Genomic DNA, 26,179 nt, shown 5'->3' on the forward strand with positions numbered 1-26,179 from the left:
GTACCCATGACCCCCTGGGGATGTCCTTCTTCTTAACAGCTTTGTTTCCCGTGGTCATTACATCATTTTAATAATAAATGTGGTCAATGACCAGCAATCCTTCTGTTTTTATACATTAACCTGTCTTCTTCCCCCCCCAACCTCTGTTACAATTCCTGTCATCACTACTAAAACATGCTTTGTTTGTTACTTTTATTAATCACAACTGCTTCATTTGTGCCATTGGCTAAAAGCCCTGAGTTTCTTTTGTTCAGTCCTCATAAAGTTATTATGGACCATACAGTATGTACCAGTTGCTTACAAGTGAAGTACTTGGGCATGCTTCTTGTCCAATTTAGTAACATAGTTCAGAAAGAAACAAAAATGGGAAAACTATATATTCGTGGTACAGAAATACCAATTAAAGAAATTATGGCATGCTGAAACTTGAATTCCTGTAGAGCCAAATCTCTTGAGAGCATCTGTAGTCATCACTGCTGGGACAAGTGCCTCACTTCCTACTAGATAACACAGATAGCTACAAAGTGCAATGGCAGTTTAGCTAAGGACTACAAATTTGTTCTATGCTTAATAAAGCTGAGGCTGAATTCTTGATTCAAGAGTGAGAAGTCACTTAACCCTGCAAATAAACATTTTTACTGTGCTTCACGACATACATGCTTGGTACCTAAAAACTTCAGAGAACAGAGGTGCATATGTGCTGGTACATGCTTTGTATGGCAAATAACATTTTATCACATACATCAAATTCCGTGAGCAACTTGTTTGATATTTTTGTAGAATGTGACTTAAGCATATGCAACTCGTAATTGAATGTAAACATCAGTAAAATGTAGGCAAGTCACTTTTCTGTAGAGTATTTATTTTCCACCTTTTCTAGTTGGAAATTGGTATTTTTGGCATGTCTGTACAGATAATACAATAAACAGCAAAAAAGAGAACATAAGAGAAAGAGACATGACATCCAAAATATTCTTTTTTTTCTTTATGATGTATCTGATAAAATACCTACAAGTGATACTAAACTGCCTTTCCTAGCTTTGTATTTTCCTTATTCTTGTCATTAACATGCTGCTCCCCAATCTTTTCCTGGTTATATTTGTGAGATATACATTTCTGTAATGTCACTGTGTGTTAGAGCAGTAATTCCATTTTTCCTGAGCATTTTCCTTTTGTCCACCCAATTTACAAACAAATGTATGCAGCTTAGAGTATTTTGTCCATTTCCCTTCCAAAATTACCCTTCCCAACATTTCTTCAGCAACTAATCCCACATATATAATTTCCAAATTTTCCTAAGTTAGTTTCCTTGTCCTTACTTTAATTTGTTAATTTTTTATTTTTCATATCTATGTATTATGTTCTGCTAATTGTTCATTTGACATCCACTTTAATTTTCCATATTCTAGAACTCCTGGTAGACAGGTCAAATTTCAGCCATCCATTAATTTCTCAGTTGATGTGTTTAGAACAAACTTTGGAGACTATTTTTAGGGGAAACCCTTCATTTTCTAGAAGCTTTTTATGACCTTGTGGAATCTCATGTAACATTTGTTGCTTTGGTGGGTTAAAGGTTAATTAAAATAAGACTCATTTAAAATTAGTCCAGCCCTCAGAGTTTTGCATCCTTTGCTTTCTTTTCTGTTTCACTAGCAGTTCTCTTTTTTCTTTGCTCCTCTCTTCTCTTTTTTTTTTCTCTCCTGCCTTCTGTATGTTTTCTTCTTTAAAATTTCATTTGTTGTGTCTTGCCCTTCTTGCAAACAGCTGGCGTAACATTTTCCCTCTGTCCCCTGAATAGGACTGGATGCCACTACTCCAACCAGTTCCCATGAACTTACTATTCCCAATGATGTAAGTGGACCAATAGTCCGTATCTCTTTCTCTTCTCTCGCTCCTCTGCCACCAGAGGGGAAACCTCCCATCTTTGGCTGATCTGTAAACAGTAGCCCCCAGAATAAACTGTACAGCATTTAGTCTGTTGGGGAGAGGGTGCTTAGAGGTTAGTGAAATGCTGGGTGGAAGCAGCGGAAGTGACTGTCCCCTCTCGTGTCAGGTCTCCAGCAATGCTGGGTTGGTTGCCTGATGGTGCTGGTGCCGGGGTGCTTCACCGGCTTCATTAAAGCCTGGGTGCCTGCTGCTTTCCTAGATGAGTTCCCAAAACTCATCTCTCAGGTGGCAGCAGCATGGGTGGTCTCAGCAGAAGGGCTAAAGGGGGTGTAAGAACATGCAGCCCCATGTGCTCTGTGTTGGGCTGGAGTCCTCTGTGCCAGGGAGTGGAGAGCTTGCACCACAATGGCTTGTGCTGTACCAGCCCCCACTGCACCTGCACTTATCCAAGGCATCATTTTTCCTCAGCAAAAAAGCTGCTTCGGTTATGTGAAGGTCCAATATAAAGGGTTATTTTTAAAAACAAGGGTTAGAAACACTCCTTCTTCAGCTACTGGGCTGGCTATGATCGACAGGCCCAGTGTCCATGAGCAATATGGTGCTGAACCTTAAAACAGCTACTCAAAATGCCCAACTGATATACTGTGCATCACGTAAAAATGCCTTCCCCTGTTACTCAATTTCATTGCAAACAGGGTTGGGGTTTTTTTCAGTTTTCATTGCAAATGAGTCATTTGGAAAATGGAAGTTTTCCCCTCTAGTAAAAAAAGCTTTCAAGCATGAGTGGGAACACAAATAGCAATTAGACTATTTAAAAGATACTTACAATATTGTGCAAGCCCTATTAAACTCAGTGGCAATGATTTACAGTAAGAAAAAGATACAGAATAACAAAGAAGCAAGGGTGTGAGTGCTGTGACTTCATAAGCTTTCTGTTACTTAAAAGATGCGATTTAGCAGTACCTGCTTTACAACCCAATTTGTTGTATGTTGAGAATTTTATAGGAGCAACCTGTTTGTCCTTACAGTGCAAATTTTTTTAATCTCGCTTTCAGGCAGATCTTGTTCTTGCCATCAGAGATATAAACCCAAGGTCACTCTTTTGACTTCTTTCGAGGTTCATAGCGGAGAAGGAAAAGGAGGAAGTTTGCCTCGGGTCCTGTAGTGGAGTAGAAAATTTAAAAAACCCATCAGTTTCTCATGTGGGAGGTGTGAAATGCCCCAGCTCAGCACTGTCAGTGAAAAGCAAACACACATCCACGCTTTGCTTCTGACAGAAGATTTTTATGGCTACGCCGTGTGAGTCTTGCTGTTGTTGCTAAAGGAGCAAAGTCAAGGCCAAAATGGGGTTAGGCTTAGAAACAGCCTGCACGGGCTCTAGAGGTGGTAAGAGGGAGTTCTGATGTTCACGGGGTGTCAAGGTGTGCATTAAAGCACCGAAGGGCATTAGTGCTGCCCACCAGTGCTCTGTGCATACCCGTGTCTGTGTGTGCACACTTGGTGTTGCAGTGCCAGCACAGAGGGGAAAACAGGCTCCCAGGTCTTATCAGGCATCTGGAGCTGCTTGGGAATTTGCAGGGGGACAACCAGTTTCCCGGTGCATTTCCCAAGGCATTTGCTCTGCCTGTGCCCCAGCCTATCAGAGGTGCCTTGCCAGGCTGTCCTTGGGCTGCATCAGCAAGAGGGTACCTTCCCTGGGGTCTCCCATTTATAGGATATCCCATCACAGCTTCAGTAAGGCTGCTCTCCAGGCAGCCCAGTGCCAAAAATTTTGTATCACACACTGCCTGTGTGACCAGCAGGATCAGGGCAGTGATTGTCCCCCTGTACTCAGCACTGGTGAGGCCACACCGTGCATCCTGTGTTGAGTTTGGGTCCCTCAGTTCAGGGAAGACACTGAGGTGCTGAAATGTGTCCAGAGAAGGGCAAGGAAGCTGGTGAAGGGTCTGAGCACAAGTCCCATGAGGAGCTGCTGAGGCAGCTGGGGTTGTTTAGCCTGGAGAGAGGAGGCTCAGGAGGGACCTCATTGCTCTCTACAGCTGCTTGAAAGAAGGGTGTAGCCAGGTGGAAGTACTTACTTACTTCCCAAGTAAGTGTAAGGTTGTGCCAGGGGAGGTTTTAGGTTGGATATTAGGAAAAATTTCTTCACCGAAAGGGTGGTCAGACATGGGAACAGGCTGTCCAGGGAAGTGGTGGAATCATCATCCCTGGAAGTGTTCAAAAGGACAAAAGAAAGAGATCAGGGCAACAGCAGTTGGGTAATTTGTCCTTGCTTTTCCTAGTCCCAGTCTTGATAGACAGGTCATCAGTGTGGTATAATGGTTATTTATCTGGTTGAAGGTGAAGGAAGCTGCAGGCCCTGGCACAGAGCTGCAGTGCAGCCCCAGAGTTGCCCATGGCCAGTCCCCCTGCCTGCCCCAACTCCTGGGATTCCCTGTGCTGCACGAGTCCCACAGCTTTCTTACTGTACGTGCTGATTTGTGTAAAAGTCCAGCACACATGAGAACAACATGAGACTTGCAAATACATGCTTTGCAGCTACTAGAGAAGTCAGTGTATATCTATATGGGCTACAACATACTCTTTAAAACCAAGATAATGATAAGCACATAAAGCCAAAGCCTCAGTGAGAATAAGGAGCTGAAAGTTTAGCCTAGTCTACAGCAAATAGATATTAATAGCCATTTGCAAATTACCTAGCTTCATATTGAAATGAATTTTCCTCATTCCCTCTGGCATTAAGGCTGTGACAGAATTTTTTTTTATGTCATTAATATTTTCTGTAACAACAGTATGCTGCTTTCTTCATACAGTATGCTGACAGTAGCACCTAACCTGTTGCTTGATAGCAAAGAGATTCTGGAGAATTAAAAAAAAATGTTTTACAGAAGGTTATTTTCCACATGCTAAAAGCTGAGGCTTCCTCTCCAAATAATGAATTCAGAAGATTTGACTTTCTAGGTTTTTTTCATAACCTCTGTGTAACTCCATAAAGAGAACAGAAAGGAAATTTCTCTTGGTCCCTCTCAGAAGTCACTTTGATCCTTACCTAGCATCTCCTTTTGCTCATCAAAACCTCTTACAGGGGCATTTGGTTGCCTTTCTTTCCTTGCTGGGATCTTGATTGTCCTATCACTGCTGCCCAAGTTACTCAATATAAGTGTGTTTCACCTAAATCTGAGAAAAAAGTGGCATTAACAGTGGCAGGTCCTTAAAAGAATGGAAGAAATGGCATCCATGGGTGTAGGGGATTGGACACAGAAAGTAGATGTCTTAAGATTTCATAATTCAATCTTCCAGAATGCCCATTGACAATAAACGAACAAACCAATAAAAATTAAACAATCTGTCTGATTAAAAATTGGCCATATTTTGCATATATGTGGGAGAGACAGGGACAAGTAACGGGAAAGCAACTTACCCCTCCAAAAGCACCAAGAAATTTTAAGATCAGTATTCCATAGACAGAAATGCCAGTCCATCCAATTTGGATATGGCTCACTTGAAGAACTGCCTCTATTTCGCCATGGTGCCTTAAATACTTCCCTGCAAATAACAAAGGGGGACCCACATCAGCAAAATTTTCTTGGAAAATACTGAAAATACCCAGTATCAGCTCCACAGGGAGCATGTGGCACTGCCTGTTCCACCAGCAGTCCCTGGAGGACTGAGCTCTCGTCTTTGCAGATCCCCAATCCACTGCCTGCAATGGGGAGAATGGGCACAATCCATTGAGGAGAACATTAGGGCAGTATCTAACCCTAGCTGTGACTTCCAGCGGGGCCACCCACTGCGAACATGTTACAGGAAAAGTACACCTCACCCTCCATACAGCCCTCTTCCAGAAAAGTCCTGAGAACAAGTGCCACGTTCTTACAAAACTAAGATGCTGGCTAAGTCCATCCCTGCCTCAGAAGCTTTCCAGTTGTATGAGAGGATTTAGAATCAATGATTAGGCAAAGACTTAATAATCTGTACAAGATGTGCCGGGAAAGGTTCTGCAGTAGTGTAAATCAAAGCACTTCTACTGAAAGCAAGGGATTTCTGGATTCAAGCTCAATAAATTTACCTTACTGCTGACAGCTTCCCATGTAGTAGAGAAATAATGCTCAGAGGAAAAACACAGAATTAACCAGATTCTGTCAGTTAGCAATGCCTATGAGGATAGTTTTTGTATTTTTTAATATGTTTGCACATGGCCTGATTTGCATCTCCCCTTAATCTAAGAAAATGGCATTGGATTCCTCAAGTAGACCTGTCCGAATGAGCTCAAGAATCAGTAGAATGATTTTGCAGACTTAATATGTATCAGAGGCAAAGTGAAACCGTTTATGGGATAAGGGACTGCTTAGCATTGAAAGTAATTTTCCCCAGAACCACCTACTGCTCACTTTAGGGAATGGGATGGAAACCGGTGTTGGACCCTCAATAAATTGAAATGCACAACAAATATTGAGTTATAAAACCCAATAAGTAATAAGAAGGCTCATTTCTGAACATGGGTTCTCAGTTTTCTATATGTCTTCTTGCAAAGTCTGTGAAAATTGTTATAATCCAGATTTTGCATTATCCTAGCAAGGAAATTGACATTTCTTTTCATTATTTTTGTTTTGTTTTTAAGAGATACAGAGTATTTAAGCATCTTTTTCCAGGCCCTGCTGTAAGTCTGTAAAGAACTGTAATCAAACCTCAGGAGATTTCTCCCTATAGAGTACTATGCCCTGGACTTTCTAATTAAAAAACCACAAAACAAAAAAACTCAAACCTGAAGCTAAGAAAGCTTGTATAGCTTTCTGAAAAGTGATTGAAGAGTCTCATTGATGATGCTCAACTAATGAAGAGGCTTTGCCAAAGCAAATGGACTTGTTCTGTGTTGACAGAGGAGAACCAAGGGAAACCATGTGTACCTGTGGACAGGTATGGTCAACTGCTCCAGATAGCAGATACCAAGTTGCAGAGGCTAATTCTTTGCCCTTTTTACAAGCACTACATTATAAAAATCCTTTTGCCTTTGAGAAAAGCAAAAGGATTTTTTTTACCAGTATTTAAAAAGAAAGTGATCTCCATGCCACTTCCTGTGGCAATCAATGTTCTGCAGCATTGGACTGTTATTATTAGGCTCTGTCAGTTCTTAAGCATTACAAGAAAGATATCTAGATATATATATATATATAGATATAGATATTTAGCAGTTATATTTACCATTGTGGAGAAATAAAAAAAATGGAAGAGAGGGACATGAACCAGAGATGACATAGTCTATTGGGAGAAAATGTCAGGATCAAGAGTTTGGGAGGACTCACAGCAGACTTTTGAGTGCCACGCGTTAAGAGTCCAGACTCCTGATTCAGTCCAGTTTGCACTCGTACCAGTAGAACTTTACTGAAGAACGGAGTAAAGCTAGAAAAAGGCAAAAAGCGGAACCTCTGTTTTAAACAGTTGTTTGTTTTGGAGTTTTTTTGGCATGAGGAGAAACTGAGGGTAAGGGAAGATGGATGGAAGTGGTATAGAGAAAGTGAAAAGGGAAACATTTTTATCTGGTGCTCACAGTCCAAGAAGGAGGGTACATCAGCTGAAATTTTGAGTTGTGCAAACAAAGGTGATACTTACGACACAGAAGCAAGCTCTGCAGGTCACTGTCGTGGCCCTTGGGCAGCAAAAGGAGAAACAAGTTCAAAAAGAAATTGTCAGACACATGAACTATAGAGCATAAAGGCAGAGATACCAGGTGCTGCTCAGGTATGTAAGCCTTAGGTGGAAATTTGGGATACCAGTGGTAACTTTTTTTTATAGCTCACACTGGTTCTATCTTCTTTTTTTGTAAGGGTGTGCTACTGCCACAGGCTACTGGGCTGGGTGCTCATCTGGTCCAAACTCTTCCACTCACTTCTTGAGAAAGTTAAAATACATGTGGGTATACATGTACATATATTGTGTGTGTGTGTGTGTTATATATTTATAATACATGCATTCACAGAATCACAGAATGGGTCAGATTGGAAAGGACCACAGTGGGTCATCTGTTCCAACCTCCCTGCTCAAGGGTCATCGTAGAGCACGTGGCACAAGATTGTGTCCAGGCAGTTCTTGACTACTTCCAGTCAGGGAGACTCCACAGCTGCTCTATCACCCACACAGTAAAGTTCTTCCTCATGTTGAGGTGGAATTTTCTGTGCATCAGTTTCTGCCCATTGCCTCTTGTCCTATTGCTTGGCACCACCAAGAAGAGCCTGGCTCCATCCTCTTGGCCCCCCTTTTTCAGATACCTCAGACATTGATGAGATCCCCTCTCAGTTGTCTCTTCTCAAGGATGAACAGGCCCAGCTCCCTCAGCTTTCCTTATAATCATCTTTGTGGCCCTCCTCTGGAGCTGCTCCAGGAGCTCCATGTCTCTCTTGTCCTGAGGAACCCAGAACTGGACACAGCACTCCAGATGTGGCCTCACTAGGGCTCCATAGAGGGGTAGGATCACCTCCCTCAACCTGCTGGCAATGCTCTTGCTAATGCACCCTAGGATATCGTTGGCCTTCTTGGCCTCCAGGGCACACAGCTGGCTCATGGACAACTTGTTTTCCACCAGGACCCCCAGTTCCTTCTCAGCAGGTCAGCTCACAGCCTGTACTGGTGCCTGGGGTTATTCTTCCCCAGGTGCAGGATCCTGCACTTGCCTTTGTTGAATTTCAGAAGGTTCCTCTCTGCCCACCTTTCCAACCTGTCGAGGTCCTTCTGAATGGCTGCAAACACTCTGGGGTATCAGCCACTCCTCCCAGCTTTGTGTCAACAGTGAACTTGCTGAGGAGGGATCTGCCCTTTCATCCAAGTCATTGATGAATAAGTTAAACAATACTGGCCCAGTATTGAACCCTGGGGAACACCGCTAGTGACGGGCCTCCAACTAGATCCTGTGCCACTGATTACTATAGTATTATCCTATAGTGTATAATGGGCTTGGTAAATTCTATAGTAGGTTTGGCTCCTCTCCCAAGTGGGACAGAGATAGGTGTTTGGATGCAATTTGACATGGTTTTATCTCAAAGCAAGGCTAGGCAGGTGTTTTTATGTGAAACTAAATGTTCGTGGCTTGATTGATCAAAGCTTTTTAGATGAAAACTTCTTCAAGAATTCATCAGCTCTTGATTATTAAGGTACTGCACAAATTGCAATGTAAGTAACGTGTAATGGGAAAGGCACCCCAGAGAGACCCCCAGCACTGCTGTCCTTCCTGCATGGCAAATGGAGTAGTGTATTCTGCATGAGCAGAATACATTGCGGGTTGTGTCATGGATTGCAGAGTGTGTTTAAGCAGCCTGATGTGACAGCAACAAAGGATGACTTTGGAGAGCTTCAGATGAAAGGTTACCAAACCTCTCTTTGAGATGCTTGCATCACCAGTATCCATGACCGGTCTGGACTGAATCCTTACTCCGTAACTCAAAGTCAGCTAGGAGATTGCAAATTCTTTGCACTGACCCACCTGGGTTACAAGATGGGGGTCACTGGAGGACCTCCAGCACATAAAAGTGGCAGCTTCCTGAATGACCCATTAAGTGCCTTCTCTGTGCTCTGGTTGCTCTCTTGTCCTGCATTACCTTCACTACCTGCAGACCAGTGAGACTGAGGTGTAGGAGGTGGAGGCTTAGGGATCCCTGTGCTACCAACAGTTGGCCAATGCAGGCACATTTGTGTGCACAGACAGGCTGGAGGCTCCCTGGTGAAGCTCAGGTCAGTCCTCTGCACCGGCATGTGCAGTCACACTCTAAGACAGGTCCTTGGGATAAGGACAGGGAGCTCAGCGAAGCCCTCCTGTTGTAACAGGATGGGAAATCCTGTGTGCGTTTCCTGCCACCCCATTTCCCCACCTCGTGGTTGCTCCTCTTGTGCTTGGTCTTTGTTTCGGCTACCCAGGTACCCACTTCGGCTTTCTGTTTGTCCCTGAGTGTGAAGCAAGGATTGCGTTGGGAGGCTTTTCTTCTTTTGATAAAATGTCTGGACAATGTGAATCTGTTTCTGGCAAGTTACTTCAAGTACTACAGTACCAGAAAGGGGAACGTGTCAGGGCCTGAAGCAGCAGGAAGGGTTGAAGGGGAAGGCAATCTCTGCATTTTGGCACGTCCTTCTGCAAAACTGGCAGCAACATCCCAGTGTCAACAGATGTGTAGAGCAAAGTTTCCGTTTTCTACCCGTTCTGGCCATTGCTGAGCTTCTCAGCACCCATCCTTCCTTAACACAGAACAAAAGCCTCCTCCTCACCCTTACAGAAACCAAAACATCTCTGCCTCACCTGCTGGCTCAGTGCCTACTTGCTGGAGGAGCAACACCCCGGTACACACATGCCCACACAACACACAACTCAGGCTCAGTTTTATTCACAATATATGAGTTTTGGTAAGCGTCTGTAAAGGAAAGCAGATAAATTTCAGTCTCTTCCTATGCCTGCTTCTGCCTGCAGTTACAGAGCTGTAAATCCCACTGACTTTAATCATACAGTACCTGGCCAAGTAAGAACCACATGTTCCCAGGGAGGTCTAGGACTAGCAGTGCACTGGAAGGGTACAGAGCTGCACGTGGCAGCTTTGGATGGTCAGCCTGACTTCCAGCTGGTGTTCTTGGCTTGCTGCTGCCACTGGCAAGTCAGGCTGGGCTGTGTTTTGTTTTCCTCAGCACCATGGCACACTGCCATTTTCTGCCATGGGAGATAGCAAAATAGTCTGAGAGTGAGCTAATAATAACCACGTAGCAGCAGAGCTAGATCTAGAGCCATAGAGCCAATAGGTTGCACCAGTTACCCCTTCCAAACAGCACAGCAAAAATCTGTTTTGCTACTGAGCTTTTCATAACCATGTTTTTAGCAGTACTACAGATTGCAGTTAAGTGGTTTTTGCTTGTGTCTGTGGCACTAATCTCGGTCTTTGTCCCACTCCAGTTAATAGGCTGCATTATTGGCAGACAAGGCAGTAAGATAAATGAAATCAGGCAGATGTCAGGAGCGCAGATCAAGATTGCTAATGCCACAGAAGGCTCCGCAGAACGACAAGTTACAATCACAGGATCCCCTGCAAACATCAGCTTAGCACAGTACCTCATTAATGCAAGGTAAGTTTGCTTTGTAAGTGATCATGCTTCTGCGAGGTTGCTCTGTCTGCTCTCCAGCAAATGTCTGTCCTGGGTAGATCCAGAAAGTTGCTTTGCAGTGTCCATTTCGCATAGTATTACTCAATTCCTAATGGGTTGTAAAGCCTGAATCATTAGAAGCTGTGTTTGCTGTTGGTTTATATGGAAAGGAGCTTAATCTGGTGCAATTCCAGGTACACGTTGAATGACAAAAGCTGCAAAATCTGAATACTCATATTATCATCCACCTAAAATATAAGCAGATAAATTAAATTAAATGTCAATCATAAATGCTTTAGAAGAAAATACTTTTCACAGACGCATTTTACTGTCCTAAATGGCAAATATAGTGAAACAGATTGCAAAACAGATTTAATTTACCAAGTGGAAATTGCCACTCAGAGTTGATTTCAAACTGACATTTGGTTGCTCAAAAGGCATGGGATTTATTTTTTCAGAGGCAGCACCACAAATTTGTAAGAAGCATTCCCTAATGAGACACAGTGAGACTCCCTGCTTCTTCACTTCTCGGTCCCAGAATTATTGAAAGCACTGGCTGTTTAGCTAAGCCATGACAATGGTTAAAGTGTCTAACAGTTTTTATATGATTATATAGAAAAATATTAAAATTGATACCGCCTTTATTTGCAATTATCCAGAGAAGAAAGTGCAATGGATGTAGCACTGTCTCATAGATCTACTTGCAAACAGTGGACTGAGACAATATATTGTGGGGGAGGGGGAGTATCTATGTATTTTATGGCTTTTTTTCTTTTATTTTTTTTTCCCCCACAAAAATACTGTGATATGAATCAAGCTTTGTGTTTAACTATGTTTGCTGTTAAGGTAGTACAAAGCATGTGATTTATGTGGGGGCTGTAGTCATAGCAGGTCTACAGCTTCCTATGGTCCAACCTCCTCTCCATCCCAGTTGTGTAGTGCACCAGTGAAAACTACTGTAAATGGAGTGGAGGACGTTTGTGCAGCTCTGTGTTACAGCAAACAAAAATACTACTTTTTATAATTCAGTCTGAAAGCAGTTTCCTAGGGAAAAAATATATTGAGGGGTGGCACTGTGAAAACTAAGATAAGCCGTTTCCAGAATCTTAAAACAACCTACAGCTCTTTTGATTTATATTCTTTGTAGCAAATATAAGTCACTTCCGTAAGCCCTGTAATCAAATAAAAATGTGTTCCCTCCTTTAACCCTTAAGGATATGTTCTTCTCTTGGTGTTCAGGGATTCCCCACACATCGAGACGAGAATAGACCCCTTCATTTTTAGTTGCACAAACACCATATGGCATGCATCTGGATCTCGGAAGATAACAATTTAAGATCTTCAAGACAGCTAAAGCATGCAAATAAAGTAATGCACTTATTAATGGAATTGCAGTGAGCTGCTCACCAGAGACAAACTCTAGTGAACAAACCTGTTTGACTCACTTTAGAAAAGCCTGTGAACTCTCACACTTCTGTTGATTACTGTCTAATGATTCTTTTGACGGAATGGGATCTATATGAGGTCTTTTAACATACTTTCGCAAAGAAGAAAGCTTCTCAGCAGTCATATACTACGGATACTCAATACCCTGTGAAACCAGAAACAAAATATTTTCTTCTTGTTAAATTTCTAGATAGAAGTCATTTGTTACCATCGTCTACAATAAACCATCATATATTATTATGTACCATGTATTGAAACTGTATTTAGATGAAGTGACTTCATTTGTAAATGAAGACCTTAAAGTAATGTTTAATAAATTAAGCTGTAAGGTAACATAGGAAATTAAGGTGGCTTTTTCATTTTAAAAAGTGACACTGTTCCAGATCTCTCCTTTCGCAAGAGACACTCCTGTCCAGCCAGGTGCCACCACAGCAGCAGTGCTTGGTGGCAGTTGCACTGGAGAAAGGACTGAGAAACTGTCAGGCAAGTGGGAGGTTTGCTCTAGCTGGGGTTTAGGTGCTCAGGCAGGTGTCCGAGGGTCAGAGCCAGGCGGCTGCTGCTGCTGCTGCTTTTGCTGCCTCTGCGTGCTGGGGACGTCTCAGGGTTATGTCAGTCCTAAACAAGTGATGCCTTCTCTTTTAAAGATGGTGGCATAAAACAGCACTGGGGAAGAGATGAGTACAGTATAGTACTGCCCAAAGTATAGTCTCGTATGGGAAAATAATAATTATAAAAAATAAAAGCCATATAAGCATTCAGTGTAAGGTAGACTTTTTCTTTTTTCTCCCACACCAGATCTGTTGTTTATGGAAATTTGGTTTCCAGGGCCGGTATTTCTGCATAAACCAGTGTCTTTCAGCAGCATAAGATGTAAAAAATCAAAACTAATCTATCCACAGTAATCCTGAAACATTCTGCGTGTATCTTTAAACTATCCTCCAACCAAAGTTGCTATCTATAGAATAATTTATCAAATTGCTTTAAGACTTATATTGCAATCTGGTGTTGGATATGTACATAGTATACTCTAAATTATAGATATATAAATATATTGATACAATATCAAGACAGAGATATAAATATTTCTAAAGTATTGTTTTGATTCTGTGTTATCTGAGCACTGATCTCTGTATGAGTAGAACATGTCCTAGTTTGTTTGCAGTAGAACTGTCTTATTTCCTGTAAAACCTTCTGTCTCTTAACTGGTCTCCACTGTAGTAACTGGATTTTCATTACCCAATTCCATCTTCTAGCTTTTATTAAGAACGAACCGTAGTTTAGTTTTCCTGTGTAAGACTCAGCTTTGGATTATAAATGAACTGTAGCCAGCAGCACTTGCTCCTTGTTGAAGGGCAGATTCCTGAAAGGTATTTTTTTACTGTCCTTTTCTCAAGGGGTTCATTCATAGAGCTAATAGGACTGCCAAAGCCACATCTGAGCTCTATTCTTTTCAACAATTTTGGGTGATGCAGGATGTGGCCTTCAGTGTATATATTCAGAAAGCAAAGGGACAGTGTAAAATTGTATGAAGGCTGCCTCATCCACTTTCACATTTAATTTTATTGCATCCACAACTGTTTTGGGAAACTGCCACTGCCATGGGACAACTGACAGTTAACCTGATGAACTTTCCCCTTATATGTTGCCCTTATGTTTCCAGTAACAAATGGGAAGCAGGGCAAATTACTGCTACAATCATACCTGCGTGAGTACACCAGAGACAGGGAGTTTGAATGGCTGCTACCAACACCAGCATTTGGTCTGTGGGATCTGTTCTCCTTGCTGGCGCAGGAAAAATCTCAGGCTCAAACACCTTGCCATATCAGTAAGGATTTTTTTTGTTTCTGTTAAATGCACAGTAGGCAAATTTGGAGTCACTGAAACACTTGAGTCCTGCATTATCTTTCTATATGCCTCCCTACCAGAATAATACTGAGTCATATTAAAAAATCCAACTGAGTTTTTCAAAACATACAGGGTATCACATATAACTCCTACACCCCCAAGTTGAGGATGTACACTGGAATTGGATTCACTGATTCAGTGGTCTTGATGTAAATCCCTCAGTCTGAGTAGACTGCAAGTAGCATGTGCTGACAGCACAAGGATGCTCTTCTCTCTGCAAAGAACAACTCTGCTGCGAGGGTTAGAAAAATTCTGAGTTGCTCATCCATGGGGACAGATAAAGACCACCAGGGAGGAAAATAAAAACTTTACCTCCCACAAAGCACTCTGCATTTCATGCAATCACCCTCCTCCCCTCCCATCTCCTCACAGCTAATGGATGCCTTCCAACTTCCCAGCAAAAGCCGCTGAGGAGTTAATATTCCAAGAGCCCTCTTTCACAAGAAAGAGAGAAGCTCAGTGCTTAAGCTCTCCCTCTCTTCTCCATTTTCCTCTCCCCAGCTCAGACCCCTTCCAAGTATCCTTCAGACTTGCCCTCAGCAGCAGTGCTTTGGGAAGCTCTAGTCCCATGTCCCCATTCCCTACGTTGCGCTGGTTGATCGCTTGCATCCTTGCAGGAACCTTTCTCTGGCTGTCAATAGCCCAGGGGCTGTTACTCTCAAAACTGCGTGTAAGTCTAAGGTGAGGAAAAGCGACGTTCTTGCAAGCCCTGTGTAGGGTGATCGTGCTCCCCTCCCAGCCTGTAGCCTGGCTACAGCTGCTCTGCAGGCCTGCACACCCCGTCCCCAACAGGGACCAGCACAAACCCTATGCTAGGAAGCCTCATAGGGCCTGATGTGGTTTGGTAAGAAAGGGGCAGGTCCTCTGCAGAGACAGCTAGCAGCTTGTTTGCACTCCACTCTGGAGGGGAGGAGCTTCTGCAGCTCCTCAGATCACCTAAGCAGAAAGCCCAGGAACCTGACAAGTTAGTAATTACCACAAAGAAAACCCCAAACTTAATAGGAATATACATATATCTGTAGCTAGCAAAGATTTCCTAGCCCATAGTTCTATTTATATGCTAGGTTGCCATAGCTCACAGCTGGTCACCTGCAAAATGCATCCTGAAATTAATACTTAGGTTATTTGCTGGCCCAAAAGCCAGTGCACAAGCTGCAACAAACAAACAGCAAAGGGAGGATTTATTTAGGCAAACATTTTGTCATCTGAAAAAAAAGATGCGTCCTTGGAAATACTGTCTAAAAATGTACAGAAAAGCAGGAGTATGTGGGCCAAACTCATCTCACTGGCTGATGGGTGGAGTTAGGCTAAAGTGACGGTGGTTTGATACCTACATCCTCCAGAAAGAGCCCATTGCTGCCTTGGGCTCAGAGGTTGGGTCAGTCTTGAACTTCCTCATGCTGTTGGGGTCTGTCTGAGGATATGTATGTTGTATCCATGTAGTACCTTGTCTGTCAGCTGGTAAGCTTTTTCATGTTCACTGTAACCACTGCCACAAGCTCAGAAAGGATACCACTGCTGTGTAAGCCGGGGTGTTTTTCAGTGTTCCTTTTTTACTAATTAACTTATAATTAGGTTGCATAAATATTTTGTTGTGATATTAAAAAGTCCGGGGGAAGTACAAACCGAAGTGAACACACTGGCTAATCTGGTTTGTTTTATATGAAAAATGCACACTGACCTCACAGTGAATGAAATTAAAAACTAACTTGCTTAAAAAAAAAAAAAACCAACCAAAACTTAATGCCTTAAATGGAAGCAGCAAAATGTTGCTCAGTCTCCTCTCATCCTAGCAAAATGACAAAGGGTACTATTTATGTCACAAACTGACAAATTGAAAAAATTACCAAAACCCCCCGCGTCCCCCTTTCAAAAATACCCTAATTATGAAAAGCAAAATTCACCATATCAGTGCTGGGGAGTAAACTTCATAGTTATTTTAAGTTTTCTCTTAAGTTTCGTTTTTTCCATCTTTTTGCCATTACCTGCATTCCTTAGATTTCTTTTTTCATGCGTAAAATGAACTAGCAACCCCCCACCCTCCTTTTTTTTTCTGTTCCAGAAGAACTTTAGAGTCTCAGTAGTGTTTTCACCATCGAATCATGGAAAACCCTTTTGTTATTTCTCTTCTTTAACACATAACATGTTCCTCCTTTGACCCTCATTTTCCCTTTTTTTCTCTCTCTCCCCCTTCTCCCTCCCACTCGTCTGTCCCCCTCGTCCACCGATCTAATCCTGCCCTTTCGTGGTTGCTGTCCTTCCCTCCTTCCTCCTCTCCCTCCTTCCTCCTCCTCCTTTTCCTCCTCCCGGCCCCACCGCCCTGGCTGAACCCTCCCAACCTGTTTGTTCCTCTTCCTCTCTTCGTTTGCAGCTTAGAGATGGCTAAAGTCAGCACCCAGACCGCTTCCGTCACGACCCCTGTTGACCTCAACATGAACCTCTCTCAGTCTGCCACCCCTACCTCCACCCCCACCTCCATGGCCGTGCTGGCGGCCGCCTCCGCCGTTACCGTCAGTACCCCCCCTCCCCTACCAACTCTGCCAACCACCCACTATGCCGTTCCTGTCTCCAGTCTGCTTGGCATGAAAACTGTCCCACTCCTGGCACTAAATGCCGCGGCCGCTGCGGGGGCCACGGGGAGTTTGTCCGCTTACACTGCCAAAATTCCTTCGACGAGCGGGGTTAAGAAATCTGACCGCCAGAAGTTTGCTCCATATTGAAGGGATGAGACACACAATGCAAGCTTTGCCAGCTCTACCAAGAGTCTGTGGTAGATCCTAGTTATCAAGGAAACAATACGGCATCTTTTATTTTCTGTTAAATTGCTAGTGTTAACTGTTGCCAACTCAAGTCGTCTTCTGCTCTCCATAACAACTAACACCCAGGCACCACCTACCAACTAGTTCCAACAGCGAGCAGACACCAGCCCGGGCTCCTTCTCCCCCAACACTGTCCCTCTGGCAGGGCGGCAGCCAGGCAGGGTTGCCCCCACCCCAGCCAGGAGAAATGTGAGACAGAAAAAAACATAAATGAGGCAAAATTTTGACAGCCAGGTCCTGCTCCAGCAATACTGCCTGGCATATAAATACACTTATTTGCAGGTATTCCTCCAACTCCAGAACAGTTCCTTATGGCAAAGTGGCATCTCTGATGACTTTTTCTCTTGCTAGGACCTGCAAATCTGGCACTTGTGACGATCACTAGTGCCCCTGAAATCCCACATGAAGTGCTGTTGGCCCCCTCAATCGTTCTTCTGCTCCCAGTAGGCTTGAAAATCCCTGTCCCCCTGCCCTGAGACCTGCCTGCGAGCAGGAGAGGGAGGCTACAAAGTACAAACGTCAGGTACTGCTGCATACAAAAAAAAAAAGTACAGATGAAGCTTTCTGGTCTGACAAAAACTGCTAAATTAAAATAATTGGAAAACAACAAGGAAAAAAATATCGGGTACCTGTGCCATTCTTTTAAAGGGTGCGACAATTTTTCTCTGCTTTGGAAAAACATATTTTTAAGAACTCTGCTTTAGGAAGGGAGAGTGGGAGGGAGAGCAGGCTCTTTGTTTTGCGGTCAGATGTTTTATATATACTGACAAAGTACTTATTTCTTTAAGTACTTAAAAGCAGGTGCAAATCAGATATGCAGTCACTATTCTGGTACCTCCTCCCATGTATATTTTATTCAGCCAAAATGACCTTTTTTTTTTTATGTTAGGTTTCTGTACAAAAGACATCCCTGTCTAACTCACCACCAGTAATGCAGTCAGGTTGTATTGTAATCATGAAAATGATGTAGCACTTATCAAAGGTCATTCAGAAGTTGCTGCTTGGACAGATACCATCCCTTTAACAAGAACTTAAGGATGTTCTGATTACAGACACCTAATTGCAACCAAAGCCAAGAGAGCTGGGGGATGGAGTGGCTGGTTGCTAGCTGTTGGAACTAGTTCTTAACCGCATTTTCTGTTTGTCCATCCACCTTCCTTTTAATTTCTGTTGCATAACTCAGTAATGCAATATTGTTTTCCTCACCACTTCCAAATCCAGAATCCCATTAGCCTGCCATGTTCATCCACTTTGCACTCCTTGGACACAAAGCTTTAACAATTGAACTGTATTCAGTGCATTTTAATATAAACTAAAAACACAATGCAAATGCAATACTTTTTAAAACATGGTATTTCAAAGTGTGTTATTGTATAGGGCTAAGTACTATCTCAGTATTTTGTGTCATTTCTGTATTCTGTGGGCTTTTCTTCACCTTAGCACCTTTGCACTAAGTTTTGTCACTGTACTCATTTGTAGACCTGCCATTGTTAAAGTTTGCATTTATCCAAATGGGGTTTTTGGTTGCTTTTGTTGGGAATTTTTTTGTTTTGGTTTTTTGTTTGTTTGTTTTGGGCCTTTTTTCGGTTGTATTCTTTTTTTTTTTTTGATTGTATATAATGAAGGAAAAACTGGAAATAATTTCAAGGTACCACAACTATTCAAAAGCTCTAGAAAACTGCTGTAAAACTGTTCTGGGCTATTGTAACTGTTTCAGTAATTGACATTTAAGAAAAGAAAAAACAAATCACCAACCTGTGTCAGAAAACTTGCCTGCACTGAAATGCTGTTCTATGCTGGTTGTACTCAAGTGGTATTTTTTTAATAGTGAGAAGATTTTTTTCTTTTTTTTGCCTTTTTCTTTTTTTTTTTTTTTTATTTTCCTCATTTTTGTTCCTACATTTTAGGCTGTCTTCAGAAGTTACTGGCCTGGGGGCTCTCTAATGTATCTCTTCATGCCCTAGTGCATTAGCCACCAGACAGGACTTTTCCAAAGCCCCATGAGACAATGCTTTCTATGGACTAATCTACAGAGGAGTTTCTGCCATTTCTAACTTTCTTATTATTCTGAGACATCAAAAGAAAATACTTCTTTACTCTTTAAGCAACTGTGCTTCCTAACTCTTGTGTTGCTTTCATTACTGTTCCAGTTTTAACTCTGTTGTGGCTCATAACATAAAGCAAAGACAAGTTATTTTCGGGGGTTAATTTTTATTGATGTTCATGCTTTGGCTAATCTGTATAAAAGCATGGGCCGTTAGTGTTCTAAGCCACTGTATTCAGCTAGAGACTTGACAGTAAATTAAATGAGACGTTTTTATAAATAAATTTTTTTCCTGATTAAAAAAAAAAAAAAAGACGTGGTAGCTTTGTGCATACAACTGTTGTGTTGTTTAAATTTTGTTCTTTGTAACCGAGTTGCTAATTTGTCATTTAAGAAGCACTATTTTATGAATTGTCAAACTAAGATCACAGACAAATCGCTTGTTTTCATTAATGATTAAACGTTCATATTATCACGCTTAAGGTCCCACTGCTCATTGGGAAAGAGTGTAACACCTGTGCAAAAACAGGCAATGTTAGAAAGGATGTTAGCCCATTGTCAGGGATGATGAGGCTTTTCAGGAGTAGATGGAGCCAGATTGTGTAATTAGTAGAGTAAGCAATATTTCTCTAAAACTTTATTTGGTGTTTAACAAAGTTGCTCCTTAAGAACCTCACACAGTGAACAGAAAAGACAAATTTGTCTTCTTGTTACAAGCAGCCACTGGTTTGTATCTCCAATGTTTTCCCAAACTGGTTTATAGATCAGATACTGGGGAAAGAAAAATAAGAACAAAAGAATGAACTTGGGTACTGAGTACAGCATTGCTAAGACCCTTCGTTCTTTCCCATTCCCAGCAGCATTGTTGAGTGAGGCTTCTAGACAGCACTTTCCATTCTGCCAGGAAACTAGCCCAGCAGCTGGGAGGAGCATGGCAATTTGCATTAGAAGAGGGAGAATGGAGAGCTGAGGAGGCCAGGGGACTGTCTCATTCTGCCCTGATACTCTGCTTGAGCAGTTCAGGTTCTCCTTTAGATCTGCTGAAGCACTGCAGTCACAGCCTCAAATTCTCTCTTCACACACAGGCAAAAGAAAGGTGCTGGCCCTGAGCTGCTGTCGCGATCCAGCATCTCTGGCTGCACGCTCTGGCCACCTCTCCTCTTAGGGCACTGGCAGTACTTCCACATTTACTGCTTGCTCTCTCTTCATGAGAAAAGCAGAGTTTTCTGGCAGTGCAAGTGAGTAGCATCCTTAATGACATGAGCCTGATTCTACAACCTTCATCTATTAAGGTCTCTCCTTGCTTCTGGGAATTTAATTTGGGGTCCCACTTCCCTTCCCTGCCCCAGCTGAACTTGTGAGCCATACCACAATTATTTTACATGGTCTGCAGGATACAGACAGCTCTAAAATGTCTGGATCTTGAGTCTGAGCCTGGTACTGTATGACCAAGATGTGCATACAGACTTGCAGATCTCTGTAGAAGTCAATAACTTTTCCAATGCAGATGCAGCCACAGAGCAATTCTTGACAACGAAGGCTGCCAAGGAAGATTACAGAAGAGCTCTTTGCATCCCAGCATCCAGGAAGCCTTACCCAATGTTGACAATTAGCTATTTCAACCCTTAGGTTAAAAGAACTATAGGCCGTAGTACTAACCTTGATAAAATTCTGTTGTTATTATTACTTAAAAAATATTTATATTACTTAGAATATATTTAAATTCGTACTCTTGAAAGGAGAGCTGAAGCTGCTTTTACAGCAGAGACCTCCATAGTCTTCATTTCCACAACAGCAGAAGCTATTTCTATGGCTAGCCTGGCTAATGCAAACAAACAAACAAAAAAATTATTGGAGCTCAACACTAAGTAGGTCAAGATTTTGCTCTCCCAGTAGAGCTGCCAGGCAAAGGGCAGCAGCAGCAGCTCTGTGTTGTATAGTATCTTTCACATTAATAATTCACGTATGCCTTGCAGAATTGGCTAGAAAAGACCGAGATTTAAATGAACTAGTGTAGGGACACGTTTGTGTATGGAATGAGGAGACATAAAAGGACAAAGGAAGAAAAAGAAGTCTTTTAAGAGGGTTTTTGCAAAAAAATACAGGCACAAGTGTGATAAACTCTAGGCTCATTTTAATTTCATTATTTTAGTTGGAAAATATTTCTGAACGGCAAGAAAAAGCTCCTGAATAGCTTTAATATATAAACCGGGCAAACAAAACACTAGAAGGTATGTCTGGAGGGGGGGAAAAATGCAAAAAATAGTACTACCCAGGACAAAAATCTAAACCACTCATGCCCAAGGTAGAAAAGAGGAAGCATGTACCCAATGTGAAAAGGTCACTGCCCACACAATTGTGAGTTTCCAGATGAAAGACAGCACAAATTCTGCAGCTTCCGCATCATCAAATAGCTGTTAGGTTTCTGGAAACATCTCAAGTGAATTCAAGCAGCTCTGTTGTGTTTCTCGAGTGAAAAAAATTGAAATTATGAATGCTGGCTGGAACAGTCAACCAGAAGGAAAACAAAGTTAGTCCATTGTTAATATGCAGAGTGCTTTGTGTTCTCAGGCATAGCCAGAGGGCATCTGTGGGCCCCAAGGTTCATATCTGTGCCAGTCAAAGCTCCTAGGAAGCTAACAGCATAAATCTCACTGGTGCCATCAATGCAGGCACCTGGTAAGGGCCTCAGCCTCAGAAGGCTTTCATGGACAAGGTGGTGTTTGTCAGGTTTCACAAGAAAGTGTTAAAGCGTGTGCTGACCCCTTTCCCACCCAAACCAGGCAGAAATGGAAACGCTGTCGTTGCTTTCATTTTTAAATACCCAACAGCATGAAAAAACAGCGTTTCTCTCATATGGGAAAGATCCAAATCCAGTTTATTCCACAGCCTCAATATCAGCTGAACATATTTCAGCACTACTTATGTACTTGGAACAGGACCTTCCCCTTTTTGGCTGAGTGCCATGATTATCTAACAAGAAAGTCACATATACTCACTAATTCAGTCATTTTACAGGGGCACAGCTTCTACAGAAAAGACTGGAATTGTTAGACTGCTCAACTAGGTCACACAAAGCGGCCGTTCAAAGGACAGCATTGAAAGGAGGGATTTGAACAGAGATCTCTTGTATCCTCCGTAACTGCTGTAGCCACCAATTGTGCAAGGCATTTTTCCTCCACTGTATTTAGATGTCTGCACAAAGGAAATGCTCGCATTTCTTTTCTTAGCTATCAGGCCAGGATAGTTGTAACTGAAGTGATGAACAGAAGATCAGCTGAAGGCAGATACTGAAAAACTGCTTCACACCTGAAATTTCCAACTCTTGGCCTGAGCAATCCTTTCTAGGGATACAAGTACACACCACCCTTCCTGGCACGGCAGTGTACTTGATCAATTCACTCGTTCGATGAAGGAATGCAGGAATTTTGATTAAAGCAGTGTCTGCATCTGTCCTGTGTCCTGGATGCATATGTCCTGTCACTCTACAGACTGGCATGTGTCTTAAGACAGTAACTGAAATGAAAGAGAAGTGTCAAATTCATTTGATGCTACCTAACAAAAGGGAATTTCTTTAACATTATATACTCACATTAAGGTTTCTAATGGCAACATCTTGATTCCTACAGGCTGAATGTCTGATTTTCTAGTGCAAGCTTTCTGAATTCTAAGAAAAAAATTCGGAAAATATTGAAATATTTGAAAATATTTGAATATTACTTCTCATTAGAGTTATTTCTAGCTCCCTGTTTTAAAGATGATAAAATGCAGAGAATCTAATTATAGTGGTATGAAATAAGCAAAATCTGTCTCTCCTCAAATTGAAATTATTGGCAGGTGGCCTGGCAAAAGCTAATGTTAGCATTCTTTTTAATCAGTATTTGCAATTCTGAAGCAAATTTTTAAATTAAATTCTGTGGTAGAGGAATAACAATCACGTTAGCAAATGAGAACGTTGTTTGGTTTGTTGTTATTTGGGTTTGGTTGTTTTTGCACGATTGCTTCTGGCCTTTTTCCACAATCTGTTTTCCAAATACAGACCTTTTCCCACATCTGCTTTTAAGTCATGACAGCAGCAGCAGCTTATTTCTTCCAGGGCAAGAGAGAAGGTAGCACACCGATTACCATTTGTGACTGACTGCACTCACCTGCCAGAGAAGAGCTGATCATGAGCAGCTGGCAGCTGTAGCTGTGGTAGCTGCGCCTGCAGAGCTGCGTCTTGGAACTCCATTTCAAACATTCATGCACCTACAGGCACATACATCCTGGCCCTGCAAGGCACTTAACCAGTTTCACAACCACTGAGCAGGGGAACCTCAACTACTTTTTGGTGCCATGAAATTCCACAGTTCTTAAGTTTGGACAACACTCTCCATTATTATTATCAATCAACGAGGATTACAAATGTTAAGCACCTTCCCCCTTAATTCTGATTCTTCAGTTTTCTGGAAGTCCTGGAGATCAGAGAATTAAAATAGTCTTCTCAATTCCAATTAAAATTTCATTTTTAATAGTGGCTATGGACAAAGCTAGTTATTAGGACTACTTTAATCTTTATTGTTTAAAAATAGAATTCAAGAAAGTTAAGAAATGAGAGAAATTAAGGAAGCACACATTTTTAAAACAATTATTTTCTCTGATTAATAATCAATCTAGCTCAACAGCTCATCAGAAGTACATAAAATTGTTTTCTAAAGCTGAAGATATATTTCGATTATAAACTAATTATGCCTATGTTTTTCTAAGACACAGGAGATTATTTACCTTGATAAATTAGCTTGACTACTTACTAAGGTTAGGATATATCCCTCTTCTCCCTTATAGCCACGCTACTTCCGTTGCTAAAAAGCTGGATGATTTCTTGCCTTCTTGACATAACAGCACACGTAGATCAGTGGTCACAAAGGACAAAGTCACTACTCCCACCATCTTCACAAAGCTCTCTAAAAGCTTTGTTCCACATGCTGAAGAAATGTACAGTTACACAGCAGTAAGATGGGTAAAACTTGGATACAACATTATTTGTAGATCTCTGAGATTCCTCCAAGAGCGTCAACCCCTAAACAAGAAGCAGCCAAGAGGGACCAATGCTGTCACTTCCCCAGCAATGCATACACGCACTGGCCAGTCCATCGTCTTTACTCTTTCAACAAGTTGTGCAAGGTTAATGAATAGAATGATGAGTGATCTGGTGTTTATTCCTGCCATCTCTTCCTAATAATAACAATGGGCTGCACTGGTTTGGATTTCAATGTACAAGCTCCATGCTCTGTAACTAAACTCCCTGCCTTTAGCTTGTTACCACAAGATACCCCTAAAGATGAGGGCAACTGAACTAAAACAGCTGAACTGTTTTAATGCTCAGTTCATTTCCTGTTCATCTGCAGCTGAAACCATGATTTGCAGGTTCATGTACAAGATGAAAGTAAAACTACAGAAAAATGTACAAAAAAAGAGATGTCAGTTATAAACTCAGAGATTTTTTTATACTGTCAAAACATGTATGTTCATGATGCTCAGTGTAACCTGACATTAATCACATCCTGTTTCTCTGACGTTAAGCCAAAGGCAGAGTGGTTCTAAAGTTCAGTGTTAACAAGCTAGGATGCTTTTGTGAGTGGGGTCAGTGAAAAGCAAATATAAATAGAACAGTTAGAAACTGAGCTTAGCTCTTGTCAGAGGGAAAGTGGGGGTCTGTCTTACATTTTGTTTTGAAAAAGACTGTCCATCTCTTAAGACTGTAGCACTCTCTCAGCTCAAAGTTCTCTTTACAGTGATAAATGGATCTAGAGATCTTTCACTGCAGCGTGCCAGGCACCTTAGACATCAATATTCAAGTGTTTCACGCTATAAAAGGAAATTGTATTTCAGTTTTGGTCCAACTAAGTCTTCTCCAGCTTGTCCAAACATTCTTATTTATTTTGATATTCTCTGAATGCTTATTCTCTATTTCAGTACTCTCTGAATATTGCTATTTTAATGACAGTACTAATTCATGTAAGACTGCAGTGTTTCATCAAGCATTTTAGCAGCAACAGCTACTTACATTTAGGGTTATTAAATCAACCAAGACCCAATGACTGTAATCCAGCACATGTGAGCAGGAATAAATGGATGCAATAAACTGCTAAGGACCATTGCTTGAATTTTGACAGCTTTATAAATATAAAGAGCTGAACCCAAGCATCATGGAAATCAGGAGTGATAAAAAAGCATCTCTATCACTATATGGAAAGGGCTCCCACTGTATCAAATCGTTCTTCCAAAACAGGCAAATCAAATATCTAACTTTAGTTTTAATCTTTATTGCTTGGTTCATAAACATCTCTGAGACAAGTAATGAGAATGCCCTCATAAGAGTAAAGCTTGTTTTCTCCCTTTAAAATCTAGCTTTGAAAGTAGAATCTTAAAGGAAAACGTTAAACTGCTCCTTCACAACTTTACTTTTTGATATAAATCAAGCCACACATCTCCTATTTTTTCCAAGTGCTCAGCAAATTTGAAATGTTTTAAGATTTGCTTCATTAAAAAAATAAAAAAGAGACACTTACCCATGCTTAAGGTAGGTCTGCTTTTCATGTCCCAGTCTCGTCAAATTTGTTGGTTCTTCATTTTACTTTATCTGTGTTTATCAGAACAGAAATTAATTTTAGATGCTCTCAGTGCCTAAGATAATATTTAAAGAAAATTTCCAGTATTTACAGCTAGAGAAATTATTTTACCTTCTCAGTGTCCAGTGCAGTACCTTCCTCTCTGGCATTTTGTCACCCTTTCATTTAGTTATGCAGATATGTAACTACTGTATTCTTATCCCTCTGGTTCAAGAAATGTGAGATATGCTACATGATGGCTGCACTAAGCAAAACAGGATACTATAAAGAAAAATATTCAGCACTGCCTATGGCACATCACAGAGTATACACTGTGGAGAAGCTGTAACTCAGCATTTCTGAGCTAGTCCTTATAT

At 41.6% G+C, this 26,179-nt stretch overlaps 1 protein-coding gene and 2 long non-coding RNA genes across 15 annotated transcripts in view; 1 reads left to right on the forward strand and 2 right to left on the reverse strand.

Moving 5' to 3' along the window:
* Positions 1-26,179, forward strand: part of LOC114001131 (poly(rC)-binding protein 3-like) — a 141,816-nt gene that overhangs the window by 110,528 nt on the left and 5,109 nt on the right. For 5 of the 12 annotated variants that reach the window (XM_039383944.1, XM_039383945.1, XM_027746068.2 and 2 more), the window contains exons 11-13: positions 1,799-1,851; positions 10,811-10,980; positions 16,721-18,752. The exons of 1 other annotated variant lie outside the window; for it this stretch is intronic. In XM_039383944.1, coding sequence (XP_039239878.1) covers positions 1,799-1,851; positions 10,811-10,980; positions 16,721-17,069 — 572 coding nt within the window. In that variant the 3' untranslated portion in view covers positions 17,070-18,752. Of the gene's footprint in view, positions 1-1,798; positions 1,852-10,810; positions 10,981-12,237; positions 12,777-16,720; positions 18,753-19,075; positions 24,655-26,179 lie in introns of those variants that run through there. 6 more of the 12 variants (XM_039383949.1, XM_039383951.1, XM_039383950.1 and 3 more) reach the window with 3 other exon arrangements.
* Positions 1,682-5,526, reverse strand: LOC120323738. 2 transcript variants are annotated; one of them, XR_005564529.1, is made up of 3 exons: positions 5,309-5,526; positions 4,937-5,064; positions 1,682-3,046 (listed from the first exon to the last, which is right to left on the reverse strand). It is a non-coding gene; the product is annotated as an uncharacterized LOC120323738 (long non-coding RNA). The 2 variants fall into 2 exon arrangements; XR_005564530.1 differs by lacking the exon at positions 1,682-3,046 and adding an exon at positions 4,054-4,094.
* Positions 10,238-16,831, reverse strand: LOC120323737. Its single transcript, XR_005564528.1, has 3 exons — positions 16,689-16,831; positions 12,444-12,589; positions 10,238-11,246 (listed from the first exon to the last, which is right to left on the reverse strand). It is a non-coding gene; the product is annotated as an uncharacterized LOC120323737 (long non-coding RNA).

This window comes from Pipra filicauda, unplaced genomic scaffold, assembly GCF_003945595.2.
Source record: "Pipra filicauda isolate LSUMZ 115617 unplaced genomic scaffold, ASM394559v2 scaffold331_size1881853_pilon, whole genome shotgun sequence".
In the NCBI taxonomy this organism is placed as follows: Eukaryota; Metazoa; Chordata; class Aves; order Passeriformes; family Pipridae; genus Pipra; species Pipra filicauda.